The sequence below is a fragment of the Bombyx mori genome, chromosome 11, assembly GCF_030269925.1.
Source record: "Bombyx mori chromosome 11, ASM3026992v2".
In the NCBI taxonomy this organism is placed as follows: Eukaryota; Metazoa; Arthropoda; class Insecta; order Lepidoptera; family Bombycidae; genus Bombyx; species Bombyx mori.
The window spans coordinates 2,757,793-2,779,043 of record NC_085117.1 but is presented as its reverse complement, the minus strand read 5'-3'; the positions used below and the strand labels follow the sequence as shown (position 1 = coordinate 2,779,043).

Here is a 21,251-nt window from a genome sequence, read left to right as displayed (position 1 = left end):
CTTCACGGCGGAAATAGGCGGGGCGGTAGTTCCTACCCGCGCGGGCTCACAAGAGGTCCTACCACCACTAAAACCAGTATCTCCAGTAGTAAGTCCATCGCAACGTGTCATAGCGAAGGACTTTTTGGGTTTCTTCTTTCGGCGTTTCTTTTACTCCATCCATTGCTTTTTGTCCTCTGAATTGCATTTTATTATTAACACTTACACTAAAGTTTAGCTTTTCAATTTCCAATACATTAAAAATATCACTATGTATATTGTGATGGCTTTAATTAAAAAAGAAACAATACAGTAGTATTTAGAATTAGCTCCTTTTTTTTTAGACTCTGTCAAAAAAGAGAACATACATTGTGTAGGCGTCGTCGATTAAGGTCGAAATTTGAGGTCCTCTTAATCGTGGACACGTCCTTTGGGTCCGCGATGATCGGAAATATAAATCGGTGTGATGTTCAAAAGGATATGTCATAAAAATGTCCTTGCTTGTTTTAAGATCGGGGAAAATAGCCTTAGACGTCGTCGGACGCGATCGAAGGTCGGCCATTACCATATTATTAACAGAATCATAAACACAACAAGTATAGAGGTGGCTTTTGTTGAAGGAGAATAAAAAAAATGTCACATTAATTTGAATACTAATAGTAATGGCGTCTAATATGATTTTTGTAGGTTCGCGCGTTCGATTATTTGTGGAGGTTTTTTTGGAACGAAGTTCCTTATGGGACGATGCGGAGGGGTACCCTAATCGGGATAAAACGTCCGTAACGTAAGATTTTTATTAGTAATGCACACAGTGTACGACTTAACTTTGTAATAACGTACAAAAAATAACATATTTTTTTATCATTCATTGACCACGATCTCAGAGCGTTCGTTTGCGCAATACGCTAACTCTTATGCAAACAACCGCGAATGAAGTGTACCACAATAAGTTCGCACGTTACCGAATGACCGTGGGTTGTTGCGAAACCTACAGTTTTATTTTCTTTATACCTCGAATAGAACTTTAAATTAGTATTTTTATAATAAGGAACTTCGTTCCTATCCGGTGTCCCACGACACCACACATCTTTTTGTGCAAATCTCTTTGTGAGCAAAGGCTCAGCCAGGAGGGGTAGGAGTTGCTAACAACTGCCCGAGCGCCTCCGAAGGAGACCAAACAACTTAAGAGTAACTGCTTCGCGAATGAATCTACTAGCGGATCGGAATCGCGACCCGCTGAGAAGATCCGAGAAACTCAGCGAGCTGATGCATGGGCTAGGTTGCATGTCGAGATCGACGAGTACGGTTACCGGGGTCCCTAAGCCCGCTCCTAGTCTTAGAGCTGAAGGCGTCTAATGCAAAGGTTATTGCATCTGATGGATGCGTAAGGATGTGACGTATCCACTTGCTACACTAGCGCTGTTTCGGCGAGTCTTCCAACAACAACTGGCTGTTTATAGGTCTTTTTTTATTGATTAGATGGGTCGACGAGCTCACAAGCGGTTACTGGAGTCCATAGACATTTACAACGTAAATGCGCCACCCACCTTGAGATATAAGTTGTAAGGTCTCAGTATAGTTACAACGACTGCCCCACCCTTCAAGCCGAAACGCATTACTGCTTCACGGCAAAAATAGACGCGGTGGTGGTACCTACCCGTGCGGACCCACATGAGGTCCTACCACCAGTAATGGTCGGTCACTTTTTCAACTTGTCCCCTATACAAGAGGGCGCTCCTTACTTCAAAGTTTCTTTGTTTGTGCATCACGAGACGGATAGTAAAATGAATAAATTTTGCCGTGCGTGTAATTAAAGCCATCTGTTATCATAGAGTATATTTGTACATATATTCATACTAATTATTTTGTAGTATACGTAATTGTATAATATGCTATTCAACGCGAAATCGAGGGGTGAAAGGCTATTTGATTTAAGCGGCATTTCGCTCTTTTTTTCTTTTCCTACCTAAGTTGATAGCCTTGTGAGGCTATGTCAGCGTAACCTAACAAGTAGGTGAGCTCACGGGGCTCAAACGTCATGACGTTGCTAACATTAACCTTAGCAAGGGCAGTGCTTCGCCGAATCTACCACCGGATCGGAATCGCGACCCGCTGAGAAGATCCGGCGAGAAACTCAGTGGGCTGTGTCTGTGAGGACGATTTCGCTTAACACGCGATATTTAACGGCCGTCTGGTGTAGTGGTAAGTGACATGGTCACTACACAGGGGGGTCGCGGGTTCGAATCCCGCCAAGGGAAGATATTTGTATGATAAATATAAATGTCTTTTCCAGGGTTATGGATGTCTATTAAATATATGTATGTGTATAATAAAAATCTTACATTTATATCCGTTATCTGGTACCTGTAACACAAGTTCTTTACGAACTTACCACGGGACCAGTTAACGTGGCGTGATTGTTAGTAAATATTTATTTATTTATTTATCTTTCTAATTAAAGGTCCGTTTTATTTGGTATTATAGCATCAACAGTTCGTTTTAATTGAACTTCAACTAATTTTACTCCATTCAAAAATATCTTAAGAAGCGTGTTTTTGTTGTTATGTTATTTCTTCCAAATGTTTAAAGTTCAAATGGTTCTCTCCTGTAAAGTTGCGATTCTCCCGTGATCTCCAAACAGGTGTGTGCTTCGAAATCTTGTGACGAAAAGGTCGTGTGAGTTTGACATTAAAAAAAAAAACTGAAAACCGGTCGCCATATTACGTTTTCGAAGTGATTGATGGATGGCGTTGCGAAGATGAAAAGATATTACATGATGAGTTCGGTGAACTTTGGTTTTTTTTTAAACCGATCGCCAAATGGGTTGTCGTGTTATTCGCGATTACGACGAAGAGTTCGACGAGTGAACTAACCCATAGACACAGCCCACACTGAGTTTCTCGCCGGATCTTCTCAGTGGGTCGCGTTTCCGATCCGGTGGTAGACTTTGCAAAGCACTGCCCTTGTTAGGGCTAGTGTTAGCAGATTCTCTCAGGTTGAGCTCGTGAGCTCTCCTACCCGTCCGGGCGTAGTTGGAATAGCCCCTTAGGCTACCAGCGAATAGTTAGGGAAGAAATAATAATGAATGCGTTCCGGTTGGAGGGGTAGGACAGCCGTTGTAATTACTATATTAAGACCTTAGAACTCATATCTCAAGGTGGGTGGCGGAATTTACATTGTAGATGTCTGTGGGCTCCGGTAACCACTTAAAACCAGGTGGGCTGTGAGCTCGTCCACCCATCTAAGCAAGCAAGTGCAAGTGCAGCTCGTGCAATGCAAGCAATACATAAAAGAAAACGTATAATACGGGTGTCCCCCAACTAACCCGGAGATTATAAATCTGTAGTGTGAAATTTATAATGATTTGTACGGGTCATAATTGATTTCGCGTTTTTCCTACCTATGCCTATATGATAGCCTTGAGAGGCTATTTCAGCTTCACCCTAATGTGTGTAGGTGAGCTCACGGGGCTCAAACCGGAGTGTTGCTAACACTGGCCCTAGCAAGAGCAGTGCTTCGCAGAATCTACCACCGGATCGGAAACGCGACCCGCTAAGAAGATCCGGCGAAAAACTCAGTGGGCTAACTTGCACATTGGGTCAATTGGGTTGTAATAAAAAGAATTGAATTCGTTAAATATTTCGTGTTTGACTTTTTAAAAACATTGGTAACATAAACATATATTTGTAAATGCACTATATAGGTACATAATGCGTTATATGGGGTCATACAAACGCTTTTGGCGAGAATACTCCTCTAACGCGTTTTCTATAACGCGTAGGGAAGATAACTGTACTCACGTACACTGTAATACGTAACGTAACTGTAATACGATTTTCATTACGTGTATTTTCATGTGGACGAAGTTTGCGGTGCATGTTGACATGGCTATGAACAATGGCGAAAATTGGTCATAGTCACTAACTTGAGAATTGAGCTCGAATACTGGATTCTAATTAACGGCTGTTCTAATTTATGGATCGGAATGGGGCGATCAAATCAGTTTACTCACACGCACGGGAAAACACGACGTCCTATTGGATATGTAAAACAATTTTGCGATACATTTTTTGTCACTATGTTATTCCATCATTGTTTTTACAAGGAATCCAATGGACGCCTAAAACTGCTACGGAAAGCTAATTGTAATAACGGCTGGATTACGATTCAAATGAGGGTTATGCGTCCGAGGTTTTAATTAAGGTATTTCGTATTGGTCCTTTCTGTTCCTATCTACCTAATCCCTACCCTACCCTACCCTACCCTGGTAGCACGTAGGCTGTTCTGGTTCCATACCATACATAGATCATTGTCAGTCCTCCGGTCACCGTTCTCGTCGAACCCGTCGCTTGCGATGAAGGGCTCGACGAGTAAATTAACTCTCAGACACAGCCCACTGAGTTTCTCGCCGGATCTTCTCAGTGGGTCGCGTTTCCGATCCGGTGGTAGATTCTGCGAAGCACGACTCTTGCTAGGGTTCGTGTTAGCATCGTTGTCAGGTTTGAGCCCCGTGAGCTCACCTACTAGTTAAGGTTCCGCTGGAATAGCCTTTCTAGGCTACCAGCTTAGGTAGGAAAAAAAAAAAAGTCGGTCATATTGTTATATGCATTCATAGTCCTATCGTTACTCGGTCTTAATATCACAGAATCATTTGTCACTATATTAACTAGCATTTAAAATGAAATCTTTTTTTTTTTATTGTTTAGATGGGTGGACGAGACAGCCCACCTGCTTTTAAGTGGTCACTGGAGCCCATAGACATCTACAACGTAAATGCGCCACCCACCTTGAGATATAAGTTCTAAGGTCTCAGTATAGTTACAACGGCTGCTCCACCCGTCAAACCGAAACGCATTGCTGTTTCACGGCAGAAATAGGCAGGGCGGTGGTAACTACCCGTGCGAACTCACAGGAGGCCCTACCACCAGTAATCACACAAATTATAATTTTGCGGTTTTGATTTTTATTACACGATATTATTCCTTCGCCGTGGAAGTCAATCGTGAACATTTGTTAAGTACGTATTTCATTAGAAAAATTGGTACCCGCCTGCGAGAGTCGAACACCGGTGCATCACTACATACGAATGCACCGGACGTCTTATCCTTTAGACCACGATGACTTCATTAAAGAATCTATTTAAGAATAGTTGGTAAAATAAATTCAATGTTTATGCATTATATTTTGGTATTTACTGTTCTTATAAGGCTCGGCCTTAGAGAATTTGTCATAATCTGCTCCAAGCCAGCGCGAATTTTAGAGTTATAAGTCAAGAATAATAATAACACATTAAGATGGCATTGGTGATATTTTAACGTCGATTCCGGTTCCAAAAGCATTTCGTTTTTTGAGCTTCGTTCGAAAGCTTACAAAAAAAAAGCACTCAATCAAACTTCTTGTACTTACGTACGTATTTATATTTAATAAAATGGAAATCCAAAAAAATGAACACTTCACTTTTACACGAGGCACTATGTTAAAACAATCCTTGTTCGAACGAAGAATAAAAAAATATATTTATAATTAATAAATTTGCACGTGCGCACCCGATCGCGTCAGTCTCAGACTGAACGGCGCGATTGCAGGTGGCTGCTTATTAGACGTATCAATGACGGGGACGGTTTCATGCGACTTTCGCAATTTTTGTTTCGACAATGATTAAATTGTTTTAAGGCAGAAAACGGTTTGGCTATGTTTATTTTAACGATTATTGCTATTTGTTCCGTTGCATGTTATCAGGCGGTATGGCCCTTTGATGACGAACGCTATATTAGTCGTTGGTGGATTTATGTTTGGCCTCTTCGTTTTTTTATCGGTTCGTCGAAATATGTTAGTTTGCGGTCAGGTGTGGCTATGTGTGACTAAGAAGCAGGAAGGAATACCTACAGCAAATGTAAACTGGGTTTGTATCGTTAATACGAAGCATTATTCACACATAACGCATATTGTGTTTCGCAAAGTTTCTAAAACCAATAAGCATAACGATAGCTTGCTTTTTATATGTACACTGTAAAACCAAATAAATACTACACATAACAACAATGTGGAATATAGAGGCCAGTGTTTTTTTTTTATGGATGCAATTGAAACTCCTTAAAAGTTCTCCTCAAAAGGCTGTGCCAGTTCCGTTTAATGACAACAGACAATCTGCTGCAATCATCAGTTTCCTTTGAAGCCTAGTGGGATTGGAGTTTCAGCGATGTGCTTACCTAGAAAAAATTAACGAACAATAAGAATTGTTTAATCCATTCTAAGACAATTTTACCAACTAGAATACTTCAGCTTAAGTACCTACTTAACAAATGCTACCATTGTGTTCAACGTGTAAAGCATTGTGTTAGCAAAATCAACCCCGCAAAATTATTATTTGCGTAATTACCGATGGTAGGACGTCTTGTGAGTCCGCACGAGTAGGTACCACCGTCCTGTCTATTGGTGCCGTGAATCAGTAATGCGTTTCGGTTCGAAGGGTGGGGCAGCCATTGTACTGTTAAAACGGAGACCTTGGAACCCATATTTCAAGGTGGGTGGCGGCATTTACGTTGTATATGTCTACGGGCTCCAGTAGCCACTTAACACCAGTTGGACCGTTAGCTCGTCGACTTATCTAAGCAATAAATAAAAATAAAAGTTGTCGGGAAATTTCAATATTGAAACCCCAAAATAGAACAGTCTCATGTGTGTTGTTTCACATAATAAAATGAGTATGTTGTGTATATTAAATATGTATACTGGTAAACCGAATTGGCCACATAACAAAACACTCGCAACCAAATCACCCATCCCTGCCCCGTCCGAATAGGCAGACTCAGCCGTGACTGTGGGATTCCGCCCGAGGCTTATTCCGTGCCTCAAGTAAGGGTGTACGACCCACGATCCAACAGCATTTTTAATGAAATTGGAATTGTTGGAATCGTCCAAATAACCACGTTTTTATAAGCTTCAGGCAAGGTCTTCCTTCCTATGCTACAGATCATCTGTCTTTGAATTTACTTGTTTAGATGGAGCTTTCATTTTTGGTAAGCTAGGCGTGCTTTTGAGCCTATGGGATTCTATCATCCTTCATGCATCTGCCTGGAATGGATCAGTTTTGCCACCGGACTAGGTTGGACGTTGGCTCCTGCCTTCTTTTCTAATTACCTTCGATGACGGTGTCGTTTATGGGGCAACACCAGAGCCGCTATCAAGCCTCAACCAATAAATGCTTGTCGACTATCGTTTTAAACAAGGATCGTGTCATAGCGCTTCCTTAATGCGGAATTTATATAAAGAAATTAGTGTCATGCATGTTGAACTCAGTTTCACGAGAGTAGTTTCGATATATGCGAAATTAATTTCGTAAAAAAGTTAGTGTCGTCGCAGTAACCATGGCGCCATCAGCATCAAAGCTATATTTTGCTATATTCAATGTAGCTAAAGAAATGCTTATATATAAACTTAAAAAAAGACTATCAAGAAAAAAAAGACGTTGGTAGATTCGAGGATGGTTAGCAAGAAGGCATTTTAGCAATGAAGTTAGTCTCTGAATTAACAGATGAAGATCCTGACAGCTATAAAAACTATTTTCGAATTAGTGAAGATAATTTAAATTTTTTACTGTAGGGTGTTTCGGGTCCCAGAGACAATCTTGTCGCTAATACGAAAGCGCAGGCGCTTTTGCGACACTAGTTCACGTTACGTCTACACTATGAACTTAGTTGCATGACACTAATTTCACCAAAAATCGCGTAGGGCACGAAACTTATTTGCATTCATGAAATTAATGCATGCATTACCGAAATATTAAATTACACGTGAAACTGTTGGTAAAACTAATGTCACAAAATTAATTTCATGTCACTAATTTCGTAATGTAAATTCGCCCTAATGGATGCTCATGCCGGATCCAATCGAAATCATTTCACGTTTTTTGTCGATCAGCATTATTAGCGTCAATATTAAAACTCTTTACTCGTTATGTTTCTATTTGCGAATACTTCAGTTTTTGTATCACGATACTTCAATCGACTGTTTATTGGATGTGTCACGCGCGTCTGTTTGTACAGCTTTTTAAATTATTGCATCGTTTACCGATGGTACGGAAAAACTTGGCGAATACGTTAATATGTATATGTTCGTCGTACATTGCCGCTTTTAATTGTATGTCAATTGATGGCTTATTTTCAACTACCGCAATGATTGGCACCGTTCTCCTCCCGAACTCAGCGGTGATTTGGTCGTTTTCTACATGGCTATACCTTTTGTGGCAGAAGCAAATCTGTATGCTACAATTAGTACTTATATCCATCTATCTTCTTTCTATCTTCTATATATATATATGAATGAATTGCTGTTCGTTAGTCTCGCTAAAACTCGAGAACAGCTGGACCGATATCCAGAGAAGGTTTAAATAAATATGAAAACGCTCGGAATTAAATAAAAATAACAATTTGTTTTCCCTTTGATGTGTCCCCCGTCGGACGGATTCCTTTTGTTTGTTTCAAGTTTATTTTATACAAAAGCTTAGGTCTTTTATTTATCGATTGAGGCACTACGAGGTTTGTCGGGTCAGCCAGTCTAATATAAATATAAAATATAATATAATATAATATAATATAAAAGCCGATAGACATTAAATATAAAAGCCAGTAATGTAAAGCGAAATTCTGGTCATACAATAATGTCGATTCTTGTGTGTTCTGTATAACCGAAACGGAATAAGGTCGCCAAAGGTGACTTTAAATTAAAATAATTTGTTCAGTATTTTAAGTGCCCATACTCGATGTCATATGTTTGCGTTTATTTGTGTGTTCTGTTTTTCTTTTTTTTTTTTTCTTTTCTTTTCATTCAATACGAGTTGTTTTTGATTGGTTGTTTGCTTAGAGCGAACACTGTTTGTGTATGTGTGTGTTTGTGTGTGTTAGGGCCAGTCGTGTCTGGTGCAGTGGTGTCTATAACTTTAGTAATAACTGGGAGAACAAATCACGTACGGTCATCCGGCGCGAATTTAGGATGCTCCGTTTTTATGGGTACCTTTTTTCCCTATCTAAGCTGATAGCCTTGAGAGGCTATTTCAGCTTCTCTTTGACGTGTAGGTGGGCTCACAGGGCTCATATCGGAGTGTTGCTAACACTGGCCCTAGCAAGAGTAGTGCTTCGCAGAATCTACCACCGGATCGGAAACGCGATCCACTGAGAAGATCCGGCGAGAAACTCAGTGGGCTGTGTCTATGGGTTAATTTACTCATCGAGCCCTTCGTCGCAAGCGACGAGTTCTTTTTTTTTTTTTTATTGCTTAGATGTGTGGACGAGCTCACAGCCCACCTGATGTTAAGTGGTTACTAGAGCCCATAGACATCTACAACGTAAATGCGCCACACACCTTGAGATATAGTTCTAAGGTCTCAGTATAGTCACAACGGCTGCCCCACCCTTCAAACCGAAACGCATTACTGCTTCACGGCAGAAATAGGCGGGGCGGTGGTACCTACCCGTGCGGACTCACAAGAGGTCCTACCACCAGTAATTACGCAAATTATAATTTTTGCGGGTTTCATTTTTATTACACGATGTTATTCCTTCACCGTGGAAGTCAATAGTGAACATTTGTAAAGTACGTATTTCATTAGAAAAATTGGTACCTGCTGGCGAGATTCGAACACCGGTGCATCGCTCGATACGAATGCACCAGAAGTCTTATCCTTAAGCTACGACGACTTCATTCAGCATTCAGAGAATCGTTATTAAATCGATGTGTTTCGAAATCGATTTGATCATGAATCGATACGCTTGAATTCTTGCATAACCTCATTATCCGTGTACATTTGGTAATTGTAAGACAGTTGACACATGTAGGAAAGATCACGTTTATTTTTTCTTAAATCACACCGAGCCCAATACAATGAGTGTTCCTCTTATCTATTGGTCAATCGTGTACGAATAGGCTTATCTGTCACGCCTAACATTCCTTTCAAGTCTTGTTTAATTAGGGTCGATTCGACCAAACAAGAGTAAATCTTATTCTTAGAATAACTCGTCAGTTAATCGAGAGTAAATCAATTTTACGTTTTACCAACTACAATTCTAAGAATAGTGGGCCTATTCGGGAATTGTTACTATACCGCCGTTTCGCACGGAATAACGGAGCTATTCCTAGAATAAAGTAATGGCGTCTGTCAGTCCAACATCTGATTTCTGTCATTTCATAAATATTTATTCTGTTTTAATTTCAAGTCAACGCAATGCACTAAATGATTATTAATAGTCTGAATGCAACGTTTAAACGAAAAAAGATAAAACCACACGATAAAACTTGACAATTCCCTCAAACAAACAAGAAATAAAAATAATACGTTTGACAGCTGGATATCTTACACAACAGCTACTTTTTCACACTAAAATACGGCAAAATCGAGTTGACGATTTGTATGCTCTTACACTATGCCGTTGAATAACAACATTTATTTGCCGGATTTTATTTTTGTTCACCATTCACTCTGCTATTCGCGTATTGTTATTCCTAGCGCAAGTATACGTGGAAAAACGACTATGAATTTACTCGAGATTAAAATCATGGAATAGGTTATTCCTCGTATAGTTACTCGAGTTTAAATTTAAGTTTGGTCGAATCCGCCCTTAGTCATTTAAACTGATTTGCTGTCAAAAATCTAGGGGCGGTCGTTGTTTCCAATTTTCTGTTTAACCCTTTGATTGGCTAGTTTTCTTTTCTTTTCCTACCTAAGCTGATTGTCTACAGAGACCATATCAGCGTCACCGAGCTAGTAGGTGAGCTCACGGGGCTCACTAGCCCTAGCAAGAGCCGTGCTTCGCAGAATCTACCACCGGATTGGAAACGCGACCCACTGAGAAGGTCCGGCGAGAAACTCAGTGGGCTGTGTCTGTGGGTTTATTTACTCGCCGAGCCCTTCGTCGCAAGCGACGGGTTCGACGAGAACGATGACCGGTGCTTGGGGTAACTATCAAGTGGAAGTTAATGACGAAAGGAAACATCTTCCACTGAGCTGGTCTAATTACTCGGTAGACCGACGGTCCGAATGTTGTTGTTCGGAACTTGTATACAGGCCGACTGGTTCAACATATTACATACTCAAGCATTACATGATAATTAATGGTCACATGAAACGTTTGAAAATATAAAATTAAAAAAATACAAATGAGCTACAGAGATAACCTGTAGGTTGTAGGACCTCTTGCGAGTCCGCACTGGTAGGTACCATCGCTCTGCCTATTTCTGCCGTGAAGCAGTAATGCGTTTGTGTTTGAAGGGTGGGGTAGTCGTAGTAACTATACTGAGACCTTAAAACTTATATCTCAAGGTGGATTTTTTTTTTATATTTGCATTCACGTTGTAGATGTCTATGGGCTCCAGTAACCACTTAACACCAGGGGAGCTGTGAGCTCGTCCACCCGTCTATGCAATAAAATTTTAAAAAAAAGGCTCCTACTAGCGAATCGTAGACATACATGGTTAATACTCATGTCGACAATGTGAAAATGCAAGTCAACCTAATTGCCACAGAACGCATAATGTTGTGAATTATTTCTGTGTGTAAAGAAACGTAAACATTGTTTTTGATGTGATAACTTCTTATGGGAGGGTGAGACGCTTCGTTACGTAACGCGTTACGGCGCCAGTCTGTCTATCTACCCTTTCACTCACGCATACGGTAGCGGTGCTGAGAATGTATCTATGTAACTCCTAACTGTTTATATATCATTCTCAATTTACGTTACAATTTCCCTTAAATTACCATATGGTTACGCGCTGGGGTTCGGGATAAATAACATTCCACCGGAGTATAAATTAAAAATGTATTAGAACTTAGAACACTTAAAACACTTCACAAACTCTCAATTCAGTTCTTCCGCTTCGCTTCCGGTGATCCGTTCAATGTTTCGTTTAGAGTAGTTCCGATTACTAACTGACTGCGTGCCGTCTCTCCAACGCTTTTATAGTCGATTCGAAATACCTAGAATCGTCGAGAATATTCCACAAAAATCTAGCATTGTGTTTCCGCTATCTGACAATAGATGACGTTGTACTTCTCGAGCGTTCTAGATGCTACTAGATCCTTCGATATTCGTTCGACTATTTGGCCACAGATGGCGTTACTCATACCGGCGTAACATTAATATACATAAAATTTAAATAATAACCTAAGCTTTTTCTCAAGTTAAACAATTTCAATTAAAAATTTGGCCTCAAGATAATGAGACACATGTAAAATTTCGGGAAGAGGATAATTGTAACTTTTGGTAATGATTATAGTGATAAAAAAGTTTGATAATTATTTTATTCATATAATATACAATGTAAATCAGAATGTATTAAGTACGAATATTAGGTACGAAGCAGAGCACAAAGAGAACCACGAATATAAGGAACACTGTATAATGCTTCCTGTCTCGTTTTCTCCCACGTTAAATCTTATGAATGTATGTGTCTGTCTCTTGTTACTGTCGCTTTTTCGTTTCATCGACTTTCAAATCACAACGATTCTAAAGAAGTATTATTCACTTCAAAAATATTTATTTATTTATTTATTTATTTATACTTTATGCACAAAACAAAACTTGTACACAGGCGGACTTAATGCCATGGGCATTCTCTTCCAGTCGACCATAGGGTGGTGCAGAGATAATGCATGGTAGGTGCATTGACAAAAGAATAACAAACAACAACAACAAAACAAAAAAAAAAGAACAAACTCAAAACAAAAATCTTCCTTAAAATAATATCTCAGTATTATAGAATACACATACTACAATTCAATATACCTATGTATAAAATAGTAAAATACATACATACACATAATTACACACAATAATATACACATGAAAATACACAATTTAGTATTATAGTTAAGAATGGCTAAAAGTAAATATATATATATTTTTAAAATATTGTTTCATACGAAAATTTATTGAACAACATTCATTATGTCATTCTGCATAAACCCGTCCACTAGTACTACGGGTCTCTAAGGAAGTGTTATTTCCATTTGGCTCGCTCGTTCGTGGTTCGATAAGTTTTTGTCTTTCCTTTTGATCGCGTATCTATTATATTATCGGATGTTGTCAAAATTAAAAACAACAAAAAAAAAACATCACGGAATTGATTTTGGAAGCGACGCGACGCACGCAATGAGTGAGAAGTTTTGACTTGACTTTTTTTTTTTGTATAGTTTATCTTGTAATATGTTTAACGTGCTTGAATGAATAATTCAAGAATTTTTAAGAAATGACGTCAGATTATTGACAACTTCGTTTTTTTTTTTTTCATAGTCGGTTAGTTTTTGACAGCGACTATAGACTAAAGATTGCGATCGAATAATGTTTAATGGTGGCTCTAAAAAAAAGAAATTAATATACAATTAATTTTGCGTTAGAAATGGCGGAGCGATGATCATGTTATCGTAAAGAAAAAAATCGAAATGTAACAAACTATCAGACCTCAAGATACTCTGTTTGTCGTTCTGTGTGAAATGAAAAATCGTAGAGCTAGACGAGCGAATTGATCCACAGACACAGCCCACTGAGTTTCTCGCCGGATCTTCTCAGTGAGTCGCGATTCCGATCCGGTGGTAGATTCTGTGAAGCACTGCTCTTGCTAGGGCTAGTGTTAGCAAAATCTCTCAGGTTGAGCCCGTGAGCTCTCCTACCCGTCTGAGCGTAGCTGCAATAGCCCCATAGGCTACCAGCGAATAGGTAGGGAAATAAATAAAATGAAAAGTTAAAGTCAAGATATGTTTATTTATTACCCTTGTAGGCAGATGACTCAAGTTGTAATTATACTTGAGACCTTAGAACTTTTTTTTTTTATTGCTTAGATGGTTGGACGAGCTCACAGCCCACCTGGTGTTAAGTGGTTACTGGAGCCCATAGACATCCACAACGTAAATGCGCCACCCACCTTGAGATATAAGTTCTAAGGTCTCACGTATAGTTACAACGGCTGCCCCACCCTTCAAACCGAAACGCATTACTGCTTCACGGCAGAAATAGGCAGGGTGGTGGTACCTACCCGCACGGACTCACAAGAGGTCCTACCACCAGTAATTTAAAAACACGACTATCTCAAGGTGGGTGGCGCATTTACGTTGTAGATGTCTATGGGCTCCGGTAACCACTTAACACCAGGTGGGCTGTGAGCTCGTCCACCCATCGAAGCAATAAACAAAAATGCCCCCAGCCCAGCTGGATAACGAATGTTTCATAAGGTGTACCGATAACCCTATTGGAATTATTATAAATGTCGTCATAATGTCTATAGCCATATTGGGTCACAAATGGTGTGCAGAGATTTTGCAGCTGATTTCATAAAAAGAGAATCCACGCTCCGCGAGTAGATGTCTCGTATTTATTTGATCTCCGCGAAGTCGTCGACTTTGATCTTAGCCAAGTTCGACTTGTAATAACCTCGTTTGGAAGCCACAGTCGGAATATGTTGCAGATATTACGTTCCGTTGTTGTTGTATATAATAAAGATCGATTTTAAAATTTATTTTTATTGTTGGAACGAAGTTCCTTATCGCGCGTTGTGAAAGGGGGCTAGACGGAAAAAATTCTTACGAAAAGTTGTCACGACACTTTTTAGATCCGTCATTCTGACCAATCAACGTGTAGGCGCTTATCGCGTGACATTGCTCGTATCCGATTGGTCCGCGTAATGAGTACAGTTTCTCGAGATAGCGTTTCAACAATAGTAATTTAGTTCATAGTATTGTTTTTTTCTTCTTCATAATGCCGTAATTTATTATTATAACTTTTAAAAAAAAATTACAATTCCTTCACTAATTAATCGAAAGGAACTTCGTTCCATCCGGGTGTCCCTTGACACCTCTGAAGTTTTTTTATATGGCTAGACGAGCTCACAGCCCATCTGGTGTGAAGTGGTTACTGGAGCCCATAGACATCTACGACGTAAATGCGCCACCAACCTTGAGATATAAGTTCTAAGGTCTCGGTATAGTTACAACGGCTACCCCACCCTTTAAATCAAAACGCATTACTGCTTCACGGCAGAAATAGGCAGGATGGTGGTACCTACCAGTGTGGACTCACAAGAGGGCCTACCACCAGTAATTACGCAAATTATAATTTTTGCGGGCTTCATATTAATTACACGATGTTATTCCTTCACCGTGGAAGTCAATCGTGAAATTTTTTTAAGTACGTATTTCATTAGAAAAATTGGTATCCGCCTGCGGGATTCGAACACCGGTGCATCGCTACATACGAATGCACCGGACGTCTTAACCTTTAGGCCACGACGACTTCGCGTTGAGGGTACCTGAAGAAATTGAAAATTTCATGAGAATGGATTCGCACTTGACCATCTTGTTGTACCGTCTTAACTATGAACTGTGGTTTGCGATGTGTTGTGTCATACCGAAATACACGGTTGTTGGTGTGGACATTCTGTTTGTTCGTATGGTTCGTACCATTAGATTAGGCAATTTGGTACTTAAAAACAACACCGCTGTTTTGCACTAAAGTTCAATGTAAATAATTATTCTAGTTACTTTACAATTACAATGTTTTTTTTTTAATGCCCTTGTAGGCATACGGCCCACCTGATGGTGAGTGGTTACCGTCGCCCATGGACTCTAGCAATGCCAGGGACAGAGCCAAGCCGCTGCCTACCGTTAAGTACTCTCCACAAGCCTCGTTTGAAGAAGGACATGTCATAGCGCTCGGGGAACACCGTGGAGGGGAGCTCATTCCAAAGCCGGATGGTACGCAGCAAAAAAGATCTCTGGAAGCGCACTGTGGGTTACCGCATTCGCTCCAGGTAGTATCGATGAACTCTACTCCGGCGGCGAGCGGTGCGATGATAAAAACGAGATAATGGAATTAATGAGATTTTGCTTAACTTTGTTTAACCTACCTATTCGCTGGTAGCCTAAGGGGCTATTGCAGCTACGCTCAGACGGTTAGGAGAGCTCACGGGCTCAACCTGAGAGATTTTGCTAACACTAGCCCTAGCAAGAGCAGTGCTTCGCAGAATCTACTACCGGATCGGAATCGCGACCCACTGAGAAGATCCGGCGAGAAACTCAGTGGGCTGTGTCTGTGTCATACTCTTGGACGGTGACCGTGGATTTTGCTGTAAACCAATCGAGAGCCAGATAGTAGTACTAGCAAAGCTCATCATTAACGCTTAATTTGTTGTTGTTGTCGTTTTTGGCCACAAATGACGTCACACAACGAAGATGCGTTCGGTCGAGTATTCCATAATTTGTGCCGTATTCTCGGGAATACAATAGATGGTTCCCATAAGATCGTTAAGAGGTTGCAGTTGTTTATCCATCGATTTTAATCGTGGCGCTTTAGACATCCTTGAGAATACTGGGCACTGAATCTTATCCGGTGTAAGCGTCCGTCGCCTATTTCTGCCGTGAAGCAGTAATGCGTTTCGGTTCGAAGTGCTTTAAGTGTTTTCTAAGTGTTGAATACAGTTTTTTGTTGTACTTTGGTGGAATTTTATTTATCCCGAATCCCAGCACGTAACAATGTTATTGGCTTACTATATGGCTTACTTACTATGCTATACTATATGACACTATAGAATAGCGTAGTCCGAAAGCAGCTTAATAGTGGAATAATAATATACATGAGGTTCTCAAGAGATTTGCATTTATGCCCCGAGCAGAGAACTACTACTAACTAACTGGTTTTAAACGTTCTGAACGTAAATAATATAATTATTACGTTGAAGTTGCTAATTTAGTATTGCAGTCGCATTCACGTACTAATGCGCTTAGAAAATGTACTTTGTTTGTTATTGCTACGCCCTGGAGCTCGGGATGAATAAAACCGTCACAGAAATACAAATTGAAAGTCTATTTTTTTTCTTCCCTACCTATTCTATTTTTGCGGTAGGCAGCGGTTTGGCTCTGCTCCTGGTATTGCTGAAGTCCATGGGCGACGGTAACCACTAATAACATCAGGTGGGCCGTACTCTCGTCTGCCCACAAAGGCAATAAAAAAAAACCTCGAGGGGTTATTCTAAATTCACCGAACTATTAGGTGAGCTCACGGAGCTCAAACCGGCTGTGTTGCTCACACTGGCGCTAGCAAAAGTTCCTATCGCCTATTTGCCTTGCCTATTTCTGCCGTGAAGCAGTAATGCGTTTCGGTTTGAAGGGTGGGGCAGCCGTTGTAACTATACTTGAGACCTTAGAACTTATATCTCAAGGTGGGTGGCGCATTTACGTTGTAGATGTCTATGGGCTCCAGTAACCGCTTAACACCAGGTGGGTTGTGAGCTCGTCCACCCATCTAAGCAATGATAAAGAAGAGCGTCGAATATACCAGACCCCAGCAAGACCTAACTCTTCTTTTTTTGGTCTTCCAGAACGAAAAGCGCCCGAAACTCGCAGCACCAGACATGATCACGAAGACATATCATCGGGGGACACGAATAAGCAGCGGCCGGTAGAATACGCGACGCTGCACGAGAACCGGACGGATCAAGACGCCCTGAGCGCGGCAGCTTCGAAAGTTGACGACGAGTTCGACGTCAGCGTATACTTTGCTAGGCTGCAAGGCACCAAATACATCAGCGCCCCCCTCCACATCGACGGCATACCCAGAGACGGAAACGCCGCCATAGGAACCGCCGAGGAGAACCTGGAGGAGATAAATTTAAACGAGCCTGATAAACCGCAGGATTCGCAGCAGAGTCTGACTTCGGATCTTGCGCAGAATCTGTCGCAGCTGCCGAACGTCTTGCCGCACGTGGCGAGCGCCGTTTTTAGCTCGTTCTCCAGTATGCTGAATCTGAAGGGCAGCAGGGAGCAGACGCCCGAGAACTTGAAGCCCAGTTGGGGGGCACCGGTGGTGCGCGAGGCGGAAACGACGGCCCCCAGTCTTAGGGGTGTGGAGGATGCCAAGAACGTCGCGCCCCCACCCAAGGAGCCACCGATTGGCGGTAAGTGATTTTGACTTATCTATTCTATATATATAAAAATGAATTGCTGTTCGTTAGTCTCGTTAAAACTCGAGAACGGCTGGACCGGTTTGGTTAATTTTGGTCTTGAATTATTTGTGGAAGTCCAAAGAAGATTTAAAAGGTAAATAAATATGAAAATGCTCGGAATCAAATAAAAATAACTATTTTGTTTTTCCTTTGATGTGTCCCCCGTCGGACGGATTCCTTTTGTTTGTTTTAAGTTTATTTTATACAAAAGCTTAGGTATTTTTTTATCGATTGAGGCACTACGAAGTTTGCCGGGTCTGCACTTTTTTGTATGCTGTATCATAAAAATATAAAAACAAAAAAAATTGTCTAAAAAATAAAAAATAAAATTTAGGGGTGGACCACCCTTAACATTTAGGGGGATGAAAAAAAGATGTTATCCGATTCTCCACCCTGGCCGATATGCACGCTAAGATTCAAGAAAATCGGTCGGGCCGTTTCGGAGGAGTTCAATCACGCACACCGTGACACGAGAATTTTATATATTAGATAAAACCCATAATAATCATCTATCAATTGACCGTCAACTGTATCATCGCTACGCGTGCTTAGAATTCATAAAGGAATATTGTATTTTGCATTCAATGATTTGCTTTTGTGGTGTGTGTAGGGGAATCACACAACGTAATCTTGGTTAGATACGAACAGGAAAAATAATAATTTGAAGTGGCTTTCTATATATTAATTTTTTCCTATCTATTGTGGTAACCTTGAGGGGTTGTGTCAGTTTAACCGGGCGAGTAGGTGAGCTCACGGGTTCTAACTTGATGACGTTGCTAACACTAGCCCTAGCAAGAGCAGTGCTTCGCTGAATCTACCACCGGATCTGAAACGCGACCCTCTAACGTTGCTAACACTGACCCTAGCAAAAGTAGTGCTTCGCTGAATCTACCACCGGATCTGAAACGCGATTCTCTGACGTTGCTAATAACACTGGCCCTAGCAAGAGCAGTGCTTAATGATAACGAACTTTTTGTATCGAATTATATTAAGGGAAATTACATTATGCACTATGAACTCACAATATGTGGGAATAACCGAAATTTTTTTGCTTATTTTTTATGTATAATAGGGGAAAAACATATAAAGGCACAGTTGAGATGTTTGATTCAGAAAAAATACTCTCATTTTTGTACTGGCTTCTGGTCTCATATAAGGCGGTTTTGCACAACACAGGACTTGTAGGAATGTATCAGAGTCATTTTCAAATTTGGGCCCAAAAGCGAGTTATTTGATTTAATTCTCATAACCTTAATGTTACCGTAATTATTTTGTTGTCATGACAACAGGCACGTGGTCCTATAACTATATATTCGTAAACAGCGGTAGACAGCGGCTTGGCTCTGCCCCTAGCATTGCTGAAGTCCATGGGCGACGGTGACCACTCACAATCAGGTGGGCCGTAGGCTCGTCTGCCTACAAGGGCAATAAAAAAAACACTGTTAAATTAGGAGTTATACATTAAAAACTACCACCAAATCTCATTCGTATCACTGGTCCGAAATTCGAATTCTAACTTGTTTACTATTTTTCCAGTAATGCGTGTTGAAATTTGACAATCTTATTTAATCAGTATGATACAATAATAAAGGAAAACTAATTGGATATTAAAATATTATTAAAAACAAAAGAAGTACGTATTTCAAAGCGTTTTAAAAAAGTTCCTATTTAAATTGTCATCCGTGTTGGCGTTATCAAATGCGTAAAATGAAAAATATAAATGGATATTATTTAATTAATTAATATTTAATAATTAATATATAATTAATTTATATTATTAATAATTAATTATATACATTAATATTATCAATAAATGAGTCATTGACTTGATTTTGATGAAGCGAGCCGTCCTCGTTTCGCTTCGGAAATGTTAAATTTTATTATTGATGATAGCTGAGTCACGCGATGTTACCCGCGGGAGACGCCGCGGGGCCAAGGTAGTTGCATAGATGGGTGGACGAGCTCACAGCCCACCTGGTGTTAAGTGGTTACTGGAGCCCATAGACATCCACAACGTAAATGCGCCACCCACCTTGAGATATAAGTTCTAAGCTCTCAAGTAAGTTACAACGGCTGCCCCACCCTTCGAACCGAAACGCATTACTGCTTCACGGCAGAAATAGGCAGGGTGGTGGTACCCACCCGCGCGGACTCACAAGAGGTCCTACCACCAGTAAAAAAAGTAGCCTAAATTATTCAATTATCAGCTACCTATCAGTAATAGTCTCGTCAAAATCGGATCTAGCCATTCCAGAAATTAGCCAGAACAAACAGACCGACAGACAGACAAATAAAAATTTTAAATACCAAAATAAAATTATTTTACAGTTTTTGTCTGTCTGTCTGTTTGTTCCGGCTAATCTCTGGAACGGCTAGACCGATTTTGACGGGACTTTCACTGGCAGATAGCTGATGTAATAAGGAGTAACTTAAGCTACTTATATCTTAGAAAAATAATCTGAAATTATTTTCAAATAAATTAATGTTTTATTAAATCCCACGCGGACGGAGTGGCGGGCACAGTTAGTATATATATAACAACATCGGCGTCCGTCGCTCGGAACTGGATAGACGGCTTTAAGCAAACGTGTGTGCTTACATCGGTAAATCAATAAAGCCCTACGCAGATAGCCAACGATAATTTTCCATTGACCTCAAACGTGAGGTCGCACGTTCTCGTGTCCGGATACTGGTGATGATACATCGTTATGCAATTGAAATGAGAGTTCAATAAGTCTTGTGCGGACTTGCGTATTTTAATGATTATACATAGTATGTTTAATGCTTATCTGGTGATAAGTTGTCGTGTAGTTCGTATGTAACGATGCAACGGTGTTCGAATCCCGCAGGCGGATACCAATTTTTCTAATGAAATACGTATTTAATAAATGTTCACGATTGACTTTCACAGTGAAGGAATAACATAACTCGTAATAAAATTCAAATCCGCAAAATTATAATTTGCGTAATTACTGGTGGTAGGACCTCTTGTGAGTCCGCGCGGGTGGGTACCACCACCCTGCCTATTTCTGCCGTGAAGCAGTAATGCGTTTCGATGTTTTTAATTAAACTTTTATTCACCACATTCAAAAATAGCTGAAGAACTTTTGTATTTTTTCCAAATGGTTAAACTTTTAATGACTGCTCTAAAGTTCCAAAAACGTGGCTTAAACCAAATATGCCCTCATCCCTCATCCATCGATATATGTAAGCCTATATTGAAAATATCGTTAGCGAGATTCAGGCGTGTATCAAATATGTTGTGTTCTGTGCTAGCTACCAGCTAAATT

The 21,251-nt window shown here is 40.3% G+C and overlaps 2 protein-coding genes across 7 annotated transcripts in view; one reads left to right on the top strand and one right to left on the bottom strand.

Annotated features, from left to right (window-relative positions):
* Positions 1-5,654, bottom strand: part of LOC101744060 (uncharacterized) — a 41,837-nt gene extending 36,183 nt beyond the window's left edge. The window contains exon 1 of one of the 4 annotated variants that reach the window (XM_062670976.1): positions 5,386-5,654. The gene's annotated coding sequence lies outside the window, so the exon portion shown is untranslated. The remainder of the gene's footprint in view (positions 1-5,385) is intronic. The other 3 variants (XM_062670977.1, XM_012692530.4, XM_012692534.4) reach the window with 3 other exon arrangements.
* The window catches only part of LOC101741044 (uncharacterized), a 90,317-nt gene that overhangs the window by 44,569 nt on the left and 24,497 nt on the right, over positions 1-21,251 (top strand). For all 3 annotated transcript variants that reach the window (XR_002430923.3, XM_021349697.3, XM_004922190.5), the window contains exon 2: positions 17,338-17,913. Coding sequence is in view for 2 of the 3 variants with exons in the window: in XM_021349697.3 (XP_021205372.2) it covers positions 17,338-17,913 (576 nt within the window). In the remaining variant the exon portion in view is untranslated. The remainder of the gene's footprint in view (positions 1-17,337; positions 17,914-21,251) is intronic.